Source organism: Natator depressus, chromosome 9 (genome assembly GCF_965152275.1).
Source record: "Natator depressus isolate rNatDep1 chromosome 9, rNatDep2.hap1, whole genome shotgun sequence".
Classification (NCBI taxonomy): domain Eukaryota; kingdom Metazoa; phylum Chordata; order Testudines; family Cheloniidae; genus Natator; species Natator depressus.
Genome location: NC_134242.1, coordinates 16,692,054 through 16,710,479, shown reverse-complemented (window position 1 = coordinate 16,710,479; position 18,426 = coordinate 16,692,054). Strand labels below are relative to the sequence as shown.

At 42.4% G+C, this 18,426-nt stretch overlaps 1 protein-coding gene across 1 annotated transcript in view; it reads left to right on the top strand.

The window, feature by feature from the left end:
• Positions 1–243: 243 nt before the first annotated feature.
• SEC62 (SEC62 homolog, preprotein translocation factor) overlaps positions 244–18,426 on the top strand; it is a 38,318-nt gene continuing 20,135 nt past the window's right edge. Inside the window, exons 1-2 of the mRNA XM_074963585.1 lie at positions 244–366; positions 12,653–12,761. Coding sequence (XP_074819686.1) covers positions 331–366; positions 12,653–12,761 — 145 coding nt within the window. The 5' untranslated portion in view covers positions 244–330. The remainder of the gene's footprint in view (positions 367–12,652; positions 12,762–18,426) is intronic.

Here is an 18,426-nt window from a genome sequence, read left to right as displayed (position 1 = left end):
ATGCAGGGTACATTCCCCTCCCCTCAGGCGGGACAATGAGGGAGCAGGAGCGCGCTACTGAAGGGAGACGCGACGGAGGCCGCCCAGCGCCTCTCTCCGCCGGGACCCCGCCAAAACTGCCTCCCCCACCCTAGCCGGCGGAGAGAGGCGCTCTCCGCCCCGTCCCGCGAGCCGGCCCCTAACCCAGCCCCCACAGCACCCGTAACCCCTCCCACCAGTCGCGAGCCCCAACTTAACTACCAGCCCGCTCCGCCCTGCTTACATAACGGCTCCCGCAGCCTCTCGCGAGACTCCCGCCTCCACGTCACCGGCAGACCAGACGGCGAGAACATGGCGGAGCGGAGGAGACATAGGAAGCGGATCCAGGTAGGCAGCTTCCCCCGGGGACTCGTGGCGTCCTCCTGCCCTGTCTCTGCTCCCGCTCGAGCACCCTGCGGCCGGCCCTGCTCCCCGCCCCCGACGCCTGGAGGCCCCCGGCCTCCTGCCCACCCTCGGGCCCCCCACCAGCCTCTCGCCTCAGCCCCTGACTCCCTCCCGTAAGGCCCTGCCCGAGTGCCCCTTTCCTCCCTGGAGCACTCCCGCCTGGAGCCTGCGCGCCCCACCGCATACCCCGCTCCCCGCCCGCGTGCAAAGCCCAGCCCTGCGCACAGCCCACCTGTCCCACTGCCTCATGTGACCACACACGGACCACGGCTGCAGGCTACCCTTGTTGTGGTACCGTAGCAATACATCACCTCCGTGCTGGCCTGTGTGCCCTCACCCAGCTCCTGTGCATGCTCACATAGCCTCCCCCACCAACACACCTGTGCAGAGGCGCACCCCCAGTGCGCTACACCTGTCGGAAAAGCGCAGCTGTGTGCTAGCCATTGAATTAATGAGAATAACCATTTTTGTCCTTTTGGAGGAGGTGACGGAAGGGGTTTCCACATTTAAAAGACCGTCTGAATTTCTCATACCTTCTTGCAGCTTAAAGACCTATTCAGTTGTAAGCAAAAATATGTGGAAGGGATTTTCTTCATAATATGGCTTAAAACTTTTCATTTTTCTTAAAGAGGCAAGGTGGGTGAGGTAATATCGTTTATTGTACCAACTTCTGTTGGTGAAAGAGATGAGCTTTTTTGAAATTTAGGCAGATAAATGATTACTTTTGTGAATGGTGGGTGTCTTGGTGAATGGTATAGTAAATCATCCCTCCTACATCCCCCCCACCCCTCAAAAAATCCTGTGGTCTTTAGATATTAAAAAGTTTATTTAGACAAATACTAACAAAATGGGGAGGAGCTGTTTTCAGTAAATATTCAAGTGGGGGAATAAAGTATTTATTACAGCTGGAGCAATAAAGGCATCTGTAGTTCAGGTTGCCAAAACATATTGGGTGGGATCCACAATGCTACTTAGGTTCTTAAATCCCAGTTTTGGTGCCACTGAGATCCATAAAACACCCACTAAATGCTGTAGGTGTCTAAACTCATTTGGCACCAAAGTTTTCAGGGTAAAAGTTCTCCTTTGTGCCTATGTTTATGTCTCTGAGAGTGTACATGTCTGCCTTCCTCAAGGGGTTGAGACACCATCTCCTGCCTAAACCCCAGAGCAGTTCACAAGATCTGGAAACATATGCATTTGGCTGCCTATCTCACATGCGTGGCCTAAACTGGTAGGGGGCCTCTGAATCTGCTTACCAGATTGGGTCCCATTCAGTATCTGGCCGGAGGAGGAGGTGTTCCCATCTTATAACTTTAGCCCCCTGGTTAGAGCATTCACCTGGGATGTGGGAGATTCTGGTTCAATTCCCCCGTCTCTAGCAGAGGGAGGATTTGGATGGGGTATCCCACATCTCTCAGGAGAGTGCCCTAATCACTGATGTTAGGTTCCCTCAATGTCTCCTGCTGAAGCTGGTCCACTGTGGATAAGTAATAAGTGAGTGGAGCAGAGAGACTGAAGCTGGGGTCTCTGATTTCCCAGGTGGATGCCTTACCCACTGTACTACAGTCATTCTCTCCCCCTGTTTCTGGCCCAATGACGATTTAATGATTTATCCACAGTGGAACAGTCATTGAGTGAGAGAGAGTTTGAGAATTTACAAGTTATTTTGTTAAGTTAGTTTAAGTTAAAAACAAACCTTTAAGAAATTAAGCAGCTATCAGTCTTTTCTTTGTCCAAATGATTTTAACAGTGGAATAATGCAGGCATTTCAGACTTCCCATACAGTTAAAATTAATTGAAATCTTGTGCAGGAGCACAGGGGGAACTCTGGAAGCACAGAGAGTCTCACCCTCCTTCACATATCACCAGTTTCGCTAATACAACCCTCTCTCTCACTTAATAAGTCAATTGCAGATTAAGGGACAGATTCTCCAGTATGCTTAATTCTGCTCTAATGATGCTAAGCAGCTGTAAAACCATCTTAACTAGCTGACATGCTCTGGCTGTTCTGGTGTACTGGTGAATTTGCCCCTAAATTTCAAAAAAAGATTTGAGGTTGATACTACAGATCTTCAAATAATTAGAAATGTTGTATGGTAATCTTCTTTAGTATTCATGTATGAAAAAACCCTAGAGAAATTATGAGAAGAAACTGCATTAACATGGGATTAAGTTTGAGCATATATATCAAATAATCAGTAACTTCCCAGTTGAAAACATTATAGAGAAGTTGTAATTATCCTAAAACCAAGCATTACAAACACAGAAAATGATGCCATGCAGGGAGGGGAATATGTAAAAAAATCTGTCTTTAGAAATAAATTTAATCTGGGGTCACAAATACTACATTACTTCAGGGCAGAGATAAGGTTGTTTAAATTTCTTCACCGTGTATTTTTTTTTTAACCTGAATATGTTTGGAGTTCTTTTAAATGTAACCTTAACTCTGAATTTCCTGGGTTTGTAATGTATCTTTTGGGAATAATTACACCATCCCTGTAATGTTTTATATTGTTACATTACTGATATATATTCCCTGGCAAAATATACTAAAATGAAGTTAAGGTTGAGAATGTGTGTGTGTGAACTCATGGAGGCAGTGTTCATGTAATGAATTGTAGAGTCGTACAGTTTGTGTATTTATTCACTTTGATCATCTCGTGTGCCCTGTCCCCACTAATCTATCACACTGGGACTTATTCTAGCATGCCATGCCCATGATCAGTGTCAAACGGCCGCCATTAAAAAAAGAAAAAACGGTCAGAGAAATGGTTTCTTCTTTCTTCCTCCCAATATGGAATTTTCTGGGGGGAAAAAAATCATACCTGGTTTGGCCCAAGAAGGGCAGGATTCATTCTTGTGCTTGTGACCTGTTCTTTTTTTTAAAAACTTTTAAAAAAATTACTATTAAAAAAAGAAGAAACTGGAAAAAGCATAGTTAGAACAAGAAAATAATTAGGTGCTTACAAGTTAGAACTGCATCCATTGCCATAACAATTTAAATATGACATTTAGTGTCTGGTGTAATAACCTAAGGCTCCAATCCTGCAAAACTCATACGTGTATTTAAAGCATTTAAGTAGTACTCCTGAATTTAACAGGACTACTCACATGCTTAAAGTTAAGTATGTGTATAAGAGTTGGCAGGACCGAGGCCTAAATTTGTAACACAAATATATAGATAAACATATGTTGCCTTCTTAGCAGTTTCTCCATCATATATCAAACAGAATGTAGGAGATGAGTCCACAAAGAGAGTACTCTTTAATTCGCAGAGTTCTTAATTGGCCAAAATGAGTCAGTTGTTTTTCTTAGCTTCTTGGACTGATTTGGCATAGTTCAAAAAGGAACACCAGTTTTCAAAGTAATACTGCAAGCTGCCTCTATTAAGGTAGTCAATTTTTCCATTATAAATGTATATCCCATTTTCTGGAACCAAGGGTGAATCCATGAAGCAATGTAGGCTCCTAACTTCTATTGTAATCAGTGGAAGTTAGGAGCCTTAATATAAGTTAGGAGTCTACGTTGCTTTGTGGACTCCACCCTAACTGTTTATTATAGGCTAGTGTTTAAACTTCCAATCATTTGCCATCACTAAAAGTTTGCAGATGACACACACATTGGGGGAATGGTAAATATTGAGGACAGGTCACTAAAACACAGCAACCTGGATTGCTTGTTAAACTGGGCACAAACAAATATACATTTTAGTATGGCTAACGTAAATGTATTCATCTAGGAACAAAGAATGCAGGCCATACTCACAAGAGAGGGGAACTCTATCCTGGAAAGCAGTGACTCTGAAAAAGATTTGGTGTCGTGGTGGATTATCAGCTGAATATGATTTCCCAGTGTGATGCTGTGGCCAAAAGGACTAATACAATCCTTGGATGCATAAACAGGGGAATCTCAAGTAAAAGTAGAGAGGTTATTTTATCGTTGTATCTGGTACTGGTGCAACTGCTCCTGGAATACTGTGTCCAATTCTGGTGTCCACAATTCTAAAAGGATATTGAAAAATTGGAGAAGGTTCAGAGAAGAGCCATGAGAATGATTAAAGGATTAGCAAACCTGCCTCATAGTGGTAGACTCCAGGAGCTCAATTTATTTAACTTAACAAAGAGATGGTAAAGGGGTGATTTGATTTCAGTCCACAAGTATCTACATGGGGAATACATATTTTTATAGTGGGCTTGTCCATCTAGCAGAGAGGTATAACACAGTCCAATGGCTGGAAGTTGAAACTAGACAAATTCACACTGGAAATAAGGTGTAAATTTAACAATGAGAATTATTAACCACTGGTACAATTGATCAATATTCATGGTGGATTCTCCATCACTAGTAATTTTTAAATCAAGATTGGATGTTTTTCTAAACGATACGCTCTAGGAATTATTTTGGGGAAATTTTGTATCCTGTGCTATACAGGAGGTCAGACTAGATTACTACAGTTGTCGTTCTGGCCTTGGAATCTATGAATCTAGACATAAAACAATGAAGGAGGTTAGCCTCTTGACTTAGGCAAAATAAGAAAAAAAACAAGTTTCTCATATCCCACCAGAATTTATTTCCTTTCCATAGTTATGTAATCTCTCATTTTCCCCATATCTAGTTGTGGTGGTTCTCTCCCTCTTGAAATCCCACCCTCATCTCTTTTCCTTTTTACTCTGTTTCCACTCAGTGGTGTTTCCCTGCCACACAGCTCTCTTCTATGTAGTGTCCTGGCAGCAAGGTGAAATTTACTAAAATTTTGGTCTTTGAAGGATCAATAAAAAGGATTTTGGAGGTAAAGATTCTAGTAAATCTTACTTGGGTGGCAGTTTAACTGAGGTAATAGGAAGAGCACTATATTAAACAATGTTGAAAAGAGAAAATCCTGAGGGAATTGGATTGCTAAAAATGGTGTGATACTTAGTGATATTGAGGTTTCTGAAGACCCAAGACTTTAATTTCTCGAGAAAGCTCTGTGTGTGTGTGTGTGTGTGTACATATATATGGATGTAGTTAAAAAAATAAAACTTTTCCTTTACAGTCTGCAGATTAACATCTGTTTAAGAAAGTCTAAATACATATGTTCAAAAAAGGTATGGGGGGGGGAGTTATTATGTTTTTCTGTTACCCAAGAAACCTGATCCAAGGTGTTCTTTCATCTCGTTAACAAAACAAACATGTTTTATAACCTACAATGAAAGTATTCACTTAAACACAAAGTTGTCTTAGTCCAGTTCATTTGGACAGGTGTTCAGTTGAACATCACAGCTGGAACTGCACTGGCCAAATTCTCAAGTGGATAATTATATGGTGCCTACCTAAAATTGTGCCTATACTTGTATTTGGATAAATAATTCGTACTTATTAAATGCCTCTCATCTTAGTGTCACTGTATTTCACAAATATTAGTAAATATGACCACTATTACATAGATGGAGAAACTGAGGCAAAGATTGTGACTGGCCAATGCCTCAGTCCAAGTTGGTGGCAGACTTGGGAATAGAAATCCAGATTTCTTGATTTTTTTCAGTCAGTTTCTCTAACTGCTATACACAGGTTTTTGGGATTCAACTAGATGAAAGATGTGTTGGTCATTATTTTTATGAAGCCGTTAACTTCATAATCCTACCGTTGGTTCTTCCACATTTGGGTTGGAATCTGTGGGTAGGACATTGTACAATAGCTTGCACCACTGTTTCTGTGGTTTACCCTTTCAGTGGATGAATAAAGGACTGGTCTTCAGAAGTGACAATAGAACACTTTTCACTAAAAACTAAACCAACTTTCCCATTTGTTAGGGCTCTTTTCGGTTAGTTTCAGGGTGATTTTTTGAAAAAGGTCAGATGCTGGCTGGAGAGACAGGGAGGGAGAATGGCAAGAGGTAGAGAGGAGTGTATGCACAAGAGATGTCAGATAGTGGAGGAGGAAGAAAAGAAGAACAAGAAAAACAGGAGAAGTAGCAAAACAGGATATGAAGACAAAGATAATTTATTCCATGATAACAGCACTTACTGTCAGTCAGACAAGTAGTATGCTCTTCAAAAAATCCAAGTCAGGTGTGGGGAAGGGGCCAAATCACCTGACATAAGGCTAGGAGAAAAAATTAGGCATGACCTTTGCTTTTAAAATGTTGTCCCCTCCTCCTATTTTGTCATTAATTATTAATTTTGAAATATGATACTTTTAGTTGTTGCACAACAAAATTAAAGCTATGACTGAATATAATAAAGGAAAAAATAGATGATTCTTTTTTAGTGAGATATTTATATGGGACACAATGTCAATGAGCAATAGTAGAGAGAGAGAAGGTGGGTGAGGTAATATCTTCAGTTGGACCAATAACAGATATTACCTCACCCATCTTGTCTCTCTATTTACCTGGGACCAATACGGCTACAAGAACACTGCAATGAGCAATATTGTTCATCTTTTTTCTTAAAGGATGCATTTCTTATGTTAAAATATAGTACCCCAGTAGTCTGGAGATCTTGCTTCTAGGCCTGGTTCTGCAACAGGTTTCCTTTGAGGGACCTTGGGTAACTCTCATATCAGTCACTTAGTCTAGAGCAGGGGTCGTCAATTTATTGCACGCGTGCCAAAGACGGCATGCGAGCCGGTTTTTAATGGCACGCTGCTATCTGCCGGGGACAGCAGCGTGCAATTAAAAATCCTGCCCGGCCTGGCCTACTCTTCTCCGCCCACTGCTCTCTCCTTGCAGGGCAGGCAGGCTTCCCCCTCCCTGTGGCCGATCAGCTGACGGCCCTTGTTATGGAAGGGGAGAGGGAAAAGCAGAGCCGCAGCAAGCTCTCTGCTCCGGTGATGTTGGGGAAGGGGGTGGAATCGGCATATCCCCTCCAGCCCCCTGCCGTGAGCCGCTCAGGGCAGGGGGCTGGGAGAACCCCCACGACCCCAGCCCTCTGCCCTGACCCCTGCACCTCCCTCGCACCCCCAGCCTTCTGCCCTGACCCATGAACCCTCCTCACACACACCCAGCCCTCTGCCCTCAGCCCTGCAACCCCCACACACCCCAGCCTCATGCCCTGACCCCTGCACCCCCCCACACCCCGTGCCATGAGTCTTGCACATCCACACCCGCATTCCCACCTGCACCCCTTGCACCAAATGGGAGCTGCCCAGGTAAGCGCTCCACACCCAAACCTCCTGCCCCAACCCTGAGCCCCCTCCCTCATTCTAGCTCCTGGCCAGACCCTGCACCCCAACCCCCAGCCTGCTCCTTCACCCCCAGCCCTGTTCTCAGTGCACTCCCACCCTCATCTCAGAGAGAGGAAGAGAATGGGCCAGAACCAGGGAGAAAGTAGGTACCTACTCTGTGTGGACAGGGCTGGGACCCCAGACCGGCAGCGGGCCGAGGGGGGCCGGCAGCCAGGACCCTGGCTGGAAGGAGCCGGCGGACGGAACCCCAGACCGGCAGCGGGCTGAGCCGCTCAGCCCACTGCTGGTCTGGGGTCCTGGCCACCGGCCCTGCTCAGCCCACTGCCAGTCTGGGGTTCTGGCTGCTGCCCTTGCCAGTCGGGGTCCCGGCTGCAGGCCCCGCTCAGCCTGCTGCCGGCCTAGGTGAACGGAACCCCGGGCCGGCAGTGGGTTGAGCGGACCGGTGGTATAAAATCAGCATTTTAATTTAATTTTAAATGAAGCTTCTTAAACATTTTGAAAACCTTGTTTACAAACAACAATAGTTTAGTTATATAATATAGACTTATAGAGAGACCTTCTAAAAAACGATAAAATATGGTATTGGTATGTGAAACCTTAAATTAAAGTGAATAAATGAAGACTTGGCACACCACTTTAAAAGGTTGCCGACCCCTGGTCTAGAGTTAGTCTTAGCTCATCACTTAAGGGCTAGATTTTCAGGGGTATTTAGGTGCTTAAAGGTGGAGAGAGGCAGTTTTGTAAATCCCACTAAATACCTGAAGATGTAAGATAGACACCTAAATAATTCTGAAAATCTGACCCCTAGCGTTTGTACCTGAGTTTCCAATACTGACCTGCCTGATGGATCTAAACTCTAATTAGATGGATCTAAACTCTAATTAGAGATCCTTGGATGAGAGGTGTTTTAAAATAGCAAAGGTTTTTTTTTTTTTTTTCCAGAGTGATATTTTTACTTTGACACATTTCTTAAATAAATGCTAAAGATGTTACACAAACCAACAAAGGGAAACGGGAAACAGAAAATAAATGTTCTCTCTCTAGGACACAGTGTAAGCTTTAATTTTTAATTTTGTTATTGTCTCCCATCTTTCATATGATTTAGTCAAGATAATTGAGTTTCACAAGCTTAGACATGCTGTGTGATTGAATTTTGTATAAAAATGTGTCCTGAATGAGTACATAATTTTTTGAAAGTGAAATTAGCTAGTTAAATATAAATAAATAAAAATTAACTCATAAATGAAGCCTGTCCCAGGTTCTAGCACCATTGTCATCCATTAAAAACACTCTGATCAAATACAGTCCTTTTCAGACTAAACAGGAACACATTCTTTTCTCCACTAATGTCTCCCACCAGAAAGCAAAACATCTGGACAGGCAAGTGAGTGAAAACTGGGGTTTACCATAAACTCGGCAACTCACAACTGTAACTTGAGCCTGTACATCAGAGGTGGGCAAACATCTGGCCCGCGGGACCCTCCTGCCTGGCCCCTGAGCTCCTGGCCCGGGAGGCTAGCCCCGGCCCCTCCCCTGCTGTTCCCCCTCCCCCACAACCTCAGCTCACTGTGCCGCTGGCAGCACAGCTGCAGAGCCATGGCCTGACCCAGTGTTCTGCCGCACAGTGGCGTGGCTAGCTCCAGCTGGGTGGCATGGCTGCCTGTCCTGGTGCTCTGGGTGGTGCAGCTATAGCGCCGCCAGCCACCGGTGCTCCAGGCAGCGTGGTAAAGGGGAGGGAACAAGGGGTGAGGGGAGTTGGATAGAGGGCAGGGGAGTTTGGGGTGGTGGTCAAGGGTCAGGGGTGTGGATGGGGTTGGGGCAGTCACAGGGCAGGGAACAGGGGGCATTGAATGGGTGCAGGGATCCCGGGGGGGCAGTCAGGAATGAGAGGAGGGGTTGGATGGGGCAGCGAGGGGCAGTCAGGTCCGGGGCTGGTCAGGGGACGGAGTGGGGGGGAGGGGAGTGGATGAGGCAGGACTTCTGGGTGGGGGGGCTCATCAGGGGGCGAGAACCAGCCCTCTGGACAATTTTGGAAACCCGATGTGGTTTCCAAAAAGTTTGCCCGCCCCTGCTGTACATGCTTATTTACTTTTATAAAATATCCACTACGTATCTCCTATTAGGAGACCCATCTTGCAATGATTAATAGCTTATCTAAATAAATTTATTTCAAATTCTTTCAAAATAGTACAGATCCTTAGCCCAAACTAAGTCCTATTTGTGCCACTACACTTAAGGATGTTGTGAAGGTGTAGTTGGGGAATACCTTGGTGACCCAGATCTGGTATAATAGAATGCTTGGGGGACTTTTGGGGGATAGCATGGTGCTGTACTCTGGTGATCCTATGTCAACAGAACAACCCCTGAGGACTGTGGCTGCTTTAATTTATGCCCCCCAAAGTGGGAGGAGGTGTTGGAAAGATAGTATAATGACACCTCTTGCCTCCTCCCTAGTATACACTGAATAGAGCTCTGGTGTGCCTTAGGATCCATCCCAATGTTTTGAGTGTAAAAACAGCATTTAACTAAAATAATTTTAACACAGTTGCAGTACTGTAATAATAAGAGGAGATGTTAGAACAAGGGACTGAGAGTCAGGCTCTATATCTGACTTCCCAGCTCCATCACTTGCTGTGCAACCTTGGACCAGTCACACACGGCCTGTTTTTTCAGACTTACTGAACATCCACAAATCCCACTACAGTTAGTGGGACCTTTGAATGTCAAGCAGCTCTGAAAATGAAGCTTGTAAATTCTCTCATTTCCTCATTTGAAAATTGAGTAAAATATTTACTCTACTTCATAAATGTTTTCAGATGTTTTGAAATCCTGAGAAGGTGCTATAGAAGTACAAAGTATTATTACTAAATATTCATATGGATAAATTCAGAGATTATTTAGAAGTGTGATCACTTCTTTAGTGTTAGAAGGGCACCAAGATTCTTAATATTTTGTCTTCACATTAAATATCTTGTTAATGACAGTCCTCATTAGTTCTATTCTGTTTTTCCAGAAACTTTGTTTATATTGTGACAGGGAAACATCCTATTTTAGGTCATGTTGATCATCTCACCAATGAGAAGAGCCCCAGTGAACAAGTCACACCTACGTGGGAACAAAAGAGAGAGAAGCTTAAGACCAGTGTAGCATGCACAGGTTTTAAAAATTTCAGAAGTTTTCAATTTGTCAAATATCTATAGCTCCGTTCTCTGTTTGGGTCCATGCAGAGCCATCATTAGCATCAATGGAAATTACAAATGCATGTTGAGGGGAGATTAGAGTACATAGGGTTAACGGTTTCAGAGTAACAGCCGTGTTAGTCTGTATTCGCAAAATACAGCTATTGTACTAAATATAGGTTATTTGATAGGGTGGAAACTCACAAATATTACAAAAGCTTTAAGTGAAAATTAACCCATTGTATTTATTCCTCCGTATTTTTAACATCAGTATGCATGTCAAAGTATCAACACAATAGAGCAAGTCAGTTCATATCAATTATAGTTGCATAGTTGTGTGTGGTGTTTGGGTATGTCTGTTTGTATAGATTTTTTGTTTATGCATTGCTATGGGATAGATTTACAAAGATTTCAAGTGAATATTTAGAAATCAAGTATGAGCATGGAGAAATGTTTCATTTTGCCTATATAAGGGCTAATGAACACACATGCCTGTACTGTATTACAATGGATGATTGTACAACCTTACGTGTGTTGCATATATATGTGTGTACAAGATACATGCTCCAAAGGATTTAGTCTGGAAGATACTGGCATTCTGAGAATTACCCAGTACATTCTGTCATTTGGTAAAGTGTGTCGTATGTTAAGTGTAATTTCCTTTTAAAGTTGTCCATTCAGATAGGAAAGGCAACAGCGTGCTCAGGTGGGATGACCACTCAACCAATTTATTTTACAAGCTCTTCCTGTTTGTGTAAAAATTGTTTAATTTTGGTAATACCCTCTCACTCTGTCTAAAACTTTTCAGTTTGGTTTTAAAAAAATACTTGATCTTTGCATTTCCATTTAAAGTGTTTATTGCAGAATTAAAATGTATTGCTATAAGTGCAAGACCAGAAGTGGTTCATGACAGGCATGTTATGTATTAAAAATAACTAATACATCTATAGAGCATTCGTATTCCATACTGCCATGTAAGTGACCCAGCCTGATCTAGTGCCATGCTCTGCAGTCCTGCAAAGCAAGCACAGGCACAGAGATGATACTTTCAGTTTCATGACATAGCATTATTCTGCAGTGACTGATCTCGGAGTGGTATTTGGGTTGCAGAGACACTCTAATATATCACTTTACATTCTTACAAATATGTTAATATTCACACATGCAAAACAGCTAATCCTTCTCCTCAAATGCCCATTTTTGTGAGGATAACTGAGGTTTCTACATCTTAGCCCAGCACATTTTTGTGTTGCTACTTCCTTTCTCCAAACTGGTAGCATCTCTTCAATTGTTGTCTCAATTTCTGCTTGTAAAGTCATTCTTAAGTCATGTGGTATCACCTACAGCTACCAGTCATAAGATTCTGTAAGTGCCTCCCTAGCTTTAAAGACTTCATCAGTTTCTACTCCTTTTCCACATTAGGTTCAAGCTTCTCATTGCATTAAAGGTTTTGTGCCACTCAGCTCTGCCAACATGTCTGCACATTTATCATCTGACAGTCTGACTCCTGGGTTCTCGATTTTGTCTCTTTCCACTCTCAACTTTATAATTTCTTTCATGCAGTCCTGTATGCTTAGAACAGCATCCCACTTTCCATGTGCCAAGCGCCTTCCTTCTCCTCCTCAGTTCCTCCTTTAACTCACTCTTGCAAAGCCTTCAAGCTTTGATCTCATGACGTGGTCTTCAGACTATCTCAGAACTGAACTTTTGGCTCAGTTTGTCTTATGCAGACTGAAAGCTCTTTGGAGCAAGGACCATGCTGTTCATTATTTATATATTGCCAAAAAAAAACTTGTTGCTTTTTAAAATAATTGAGATTTAAGTTAAAACGAAACTCTTGGCTGTGTTTAAACCAGTATTAATTTTATATTTTTATATTATAGGAAGTTGGTGAGCCGCTCAAAGAGGAGAAAGCTGTAGCCAAATACCTACGTTTCAACTGTCCAACAAAATCTACCAACATGATGGGCCACAGAGTTGATTATTTTATTGGTAAGATTATCTGTAACCAAATAATGATACTGCATATTTACTAATATTGTACTTTTTTTAAATGTAGGTTACTAGTATTTTTAATTAGTAAGCTGTGTAAGGTTTATAGCCCAGGAAAATTAACAAGGCACTTACTAGTCAGAAGATTACATTTACCAACCTGAAGCAGATGCAGAAGACACAGTCAGGAAAGCAGAAGTGAGGTCCAGAGTAAGACACCCTGGTGAAAAGCCTGATCTGTCTTCCACCCCTATCTGCTGGTAAGGGAGGAGGATTGAGATTTTTAACAGGCAGTTGTCCCTGAACCCTGCTTGGGGGCTCTAATGTTCACGTCGGTCACTGAGTAGTAGGTGTCTGATAAATCTGACACCACATCCCACCTCTAGCTGCTGAAAGGGAGCAGTAGCTTTCTGTCTCTTCCCCATCCTCTTGAGTATCCTGGTTGCTGTGAAAGGGACAGACTCTGCTACTTTACTTCCCCAGAGCCTTCAAGCTGCTGGGGGGGAAAGTGGCAGCAAATTTCCACTACACAACCCCTCTCTTAGTCTCCAGTTTTTGGGTCTTTTTTCTCTGTGAATAAAGCCAGAGCTTTGTCAAACAGCAATAGCAGCATTAAATTAATATGATTAAAATTAATATGACCCCTCTAGGGGTCTGAATGGAAGCAGGAAACTAAGCAGAATCTTGTTAATTTAATTGTCTTGCTGCCTCTCTGAGCTATGAGGAGTAGCAGAGGTACTGTTTGCAGACTTTGCAAGACAATACTACATTGGCTATTCTGTTCTCATCCAGAAACTTATTTGTAATAAGGGGTATAAATTATCTTTTAATATGAAATTGATGGCGTAGTCTCTCATAATCACCAGGGAAAGCTTCCCATGTGCCATGGCCAGTGATTTTTTTTTTTCAAACTCTATTTTTAGTTCACTTTTCATTATGAAGTAATGTTACAAAAATTGTGAGGGGTGGCGTTAGGACTTTGAGACAAGTCGTCCTACTTCTACTTATAACTTCATACAGACTCCTTTCTGTAGCCTTGGACGAGCTTCTGAACCTTCCTGCTCTAGTTTCTCTATCTGTAAAATGGAAATGAAGGTAATTACATACCTCAGATGGGTGTAGTGAGCTTCAATTAAGCTTCATAGTGTTTTTCAGATATAAAGGGCTATGTAAGAGCTATATACTTGTATTATAACTTTCTTGGTAGTTTGAATGGTTATATTTTTCAATCACTTACTTTCCTTGTAACTTTTGGAGATGACATTGTATTACTGGTAAAATTTTATACAAAAATGGCAGTAATAACAGCAAATTCCACTCATCAAATGAAGGCATTTCTTGCTTGAGTGTTCAGTAAGTCATGCTGGTGTTTAAAATATTTATGCTAATCATTTTGTTTTATTTTTTGAAGGGCGTCCATCACCTCCTTTCTCCACCCCTCTCCCATCCCACCCTTAAAAGCCCCAAGTTAAGGTGACCGTCCTGGCTGAAGGGGTTAAGGATACTACTTTCACTTGTACCCATCCCCTACTGGCTTAGGAGTAAGGCATGTGTGGTGTGGTATCAGGATTACTCCACCTGTATTTGGTATAATGGTGCTGTAATACTATAGTAGTTCAAAGTCTCAGTTTTGCCTGGTTAGAAGAAAAGTGCTCTATTGTGTATCCCTCAGTGTTGCAGGGAAACCTCAACATGGGCACCCCCCTGGTGCCGACATTGGTAGCACAGGCATAGCCCACCTCAGTTTCCATTTCAGCTGCCTATGCAAATATTGTCTCTCTCAGCAGCAAATTCAAACCCTTTTATTCATATAAAGTGCCACAATCTTCAGATCCCTCATGGTAACAACAGTTTCTCCCAAAACAGAACACAGCATTCTTCCAGGTTACAACATAGAACTCTTCAATCCTGTCCAGAGGTCACCATTCTCTGGTTGCCCACCTGAGAGTTGTTAACCCTTCAACCCCAGTTTCTTTATCCCTGTTCGAGAATCCTCACTCTCCAGGGCATTCACCTGAGAGTTCCAAGACCAGTTTCTTTCCCACAAGTCGTCTTCTATAGCCCCACATTAGATCCCTGCAGCATTCCACTCCCCAGACCTCCTTACCTATGAGTTTTACCTCTGGTCCTGGGGATCTTCTTCTAGAATCAACTCCTTGCATCTAGGTCTGGCTTGCACTGATCAGACTCATTCTTTCCCTTGTTCCTAAGGCCTCTGCACAAGCTTTCCTGCAACTCATAAAGGTTCCCCAGCGCTAGTCAGTCCTCCCAACAGCTTTCCTCGGAACTCGTCACCAGCAGCTCACAGTTACTGTTTTCCTAGTGTTCTTTCCCTCTAGCCACTCTTTGCTACTCTTCTGTTTCTCCTCTGGTCTCAGGCTGCTCATGCCCCTTCCTGACTCTGACATGCTCATACTCTTTCTTTGTCTCAGTCTCCTCCTTGTGATATAGCCTTGCTCTGAAGCCCAATTGGGAGGCACCTGACCAGTCACAGGTGCAGTGGGCCCCTCTCTGTCTTAAAGGGGCAGGTTTCACTGTGACATCCAGAATACAGCCAAGATGATCAGTGTATTCCTAACTGTTTGTTTTTTTTTCTTCTTCTTTTGCTTCAGGTTCTCCTTCTAAACCATTTGTCTTGTATTGATTAGGAAATAATTTAATTCTTACTGTGGGATATAAAACAGAATTGTAAATAGGATGAAATTCAAAAAGGACAAATGCAAAGTACTCCATTTAGGAAGGAACAATCACTTGCACACACACAAAATGGGAAATGACTGCCTAGGAAGGAGTACTGTGAAAAAGGATCTGGGGATCATAGTGGACCATAAATTAAAAGTGAGTCAACAGTGTAACCTTGTTGCAGAAAAAGTGAACATCATTCTGGGATGTATTAGCAGGAGAGTTGTAAGCAAGACACGAGAAGTAATTCTTCTGCTCTACTCTGCACTGATTAGCCTCAGCTGGAGTACAGTGTCCAGTTCTTGGCATCACATTTCAGGAAAGATGTGGACAAATTGGAGAAAGTCCAGAGAAGAGCAACAAAAATGATTAAAGGTCTAGAAAACATGACCTGTGAGGGAAGATTGAAAAAATTGGTTTTATTTAGTCTGGAAAAGAGAAGACTGAGCTGGGACCTGATGATTTTCAAGTACATAAAAGGTTGTTACAAGGAGGAGGGAGAAAAATTTGTTCTTCTTAACCTCTGAGGATAGGACAAGAAGCAATGGGCTTAAATTTCAGCAGGGGAGGTTTAGATTAGACATTAGGAAAAAATTCCAAACTGTCATGGTGGTTAAACAGTGGAATAAATTGCTTAGGAAGGTTGTGGAATCTCCACCTGTCATAAATATAAAGAAGTGTAAACACCTTTAAAATCCCTCCTGGCCAGAGGAAAAATCCTTTCACCTGTAAAGGGTTAAGAAGCTAGGATAACCTCGCTGGCACCTGACCAAAATGACCAATGAGGAGACAAGATACTTTCAAAAGCTGGGAGGAGGGAGGAAAAACAAAGGTGTGTGTGTGTGTGTGAGAGAGTGAGAGAGATGCTTTTGCTGCGGACAGAACAGGAATGGAGTCTTAGAACTTAGTAAGTAATCTAGCTAGATATGCGTTAGATTATGATTTCTTTAAATGGCTGAGAAATTAAGTTGTGCTGAATAGAATGGATATTCCTGTCTGTGTCTCTTTTTGTAACTTAAGGTTTTGCCTAGAGGGATTCTCTATGTTTTGAATCTAATTACCCTGTAAGGTATTTACCATCCTGAGTTTACAGAGGTGATTCTTTTTTACTTTTTACTTCTTCTTCTATTAAAATCCTTTTCAGAAACTGAATGCTTTTTCATTGTTAAGGTCTAAAGGTTTGGGTCTGTGGTCACCTATGCAAATTGGTGAGGATTTTTACCAAACCTTCCCCAGGAAGTGGGGTGCAAGGGTTGGGAGGATTTTGGGGGGAAAGATGTTTCCAAACAACACTTTCCTAATAAATAAACCCAGATAAATGTTCGGTGGTGGCAGTGGAAGTCCAAGAGCAAAGGGTAAAATAGTTTGTACCTTGGAGAAGTTTTAACCTAAGCTGGTAAAAGTAAGCTTAGGAGGTTTTCATGCAGGTCCCCACATCTGTACCCTAGGGTTCAGAGTGGGGAAGGAACCTTGACACTATCTTTGGAGATTAAGAGCAGGTTAGACAAACACCTGTCAGGGATGGTCTAGATAATACTTAGTCCTGCCATGAGTGCAAGGGACTGGACTAGATGACCTCTCGAGGTCCCTTCCAGTCCTATGATTGAAAGAATAGTTCAGCAATATATTTTGCCATGAAGCTGTTCTAGAGTTCCAACAAACTTGAATTTGGAGTAAGAACTTAACTGTGTTCCATGTGATTGGACTGGATTTTGGAAGTGTTTTCATTAAGTTTACACTTTTCTGGTATGATGCTCTGGCATTGTACAGAGCATAGTTATGACATTATGCTTTTTTTAAAAAAAACCCTCAATAATAGAGATTGTAAAACAAAAATGTGTAATATGCCTGACTAAAGAGTGAAAAAATCATAACTCTTTTCCTAGCTACACACACAAACAGCTGCGTTTGTTTTTAAATTCATACAACCTCGAAGTGGGAGATCACATGGTATAATCAATACCATTAATAGAATGCTTCAATAATGATTGGCTGAAAGCAAAGGCTTTCAGTTTGGAAGTGATATAATTGGAGTCCAGACTGGCAGCCTGTTTGTGCAATAGCTATTGCACAAAGTGTAAATATTAAAAAAGAAGGGGAAAAAAGGATGTATCATCAGTTGTGCCAGAGCTCCAGTCAGTGCAGCTGAAGGGTTGGACAAAAGTAGTTCTCCTGTAAATTACCTTCTCACTAAACACCTGAGTGCAGCGGCCCCCACAGAGCCATTTTGTAGCCAAGGAGTATCGGAGCACAGCAGCACTCCAGCCAGGCCTTGTGTCCCGAAAATGCCCTCTATGATGAGACTGGGAAGCAATGCTGTGGGGCTGGCTACATTATCTTTCCACCACCTGAATATTCCACTATGCCAGAGAAATTCCCATATTCTGGTATCTGGTTAAGATGGCTTGAAGGCTGCATTGTACTACCAGGGCAGAGTAACTTTATTGGGGGCCAGGATCTGTCCTGGAGCCTTTAAACTTCTAAAGTAACTAATTGGATCTCTCAGAGAGTTCCGTTATGAGAGTTGAGGTTTTGTTTTGTTTTAAGCTTTAAAATCTTCGTTATGATTTCAGACACTCTTTCTGAGCCTGTGTACATGTTTGGACATTTGGTGTCTGCAAGCCAGTTTATACAGAAGGTGTGGGACAGCAATTTCAGGGGACAGGTTAATCAGGATTTTCCAGGATAAACGAATATCTCTACGCTTGTTCCTTTGATCTCATCTGCTCCATGATTAGTGTATTGCTGTTACTTTTAGAGCCTGGACATAACAATCCATTTCATATTTTGTGCCATATTTTTGCTTTAGATAGTTACATGGCTCCCTTTCATAGAATTTGGCCAAGAATATTTAAAGATTTAACTGTCACGTTAAAAATAAAAAATCATGCCTTGAAATACACTTTTAAAATCTGACTTTTTTTTAACTACTTACATGTTTTACTTCCTGCATTTCAGCTTAGATAGTAAAAATGGAAAATCA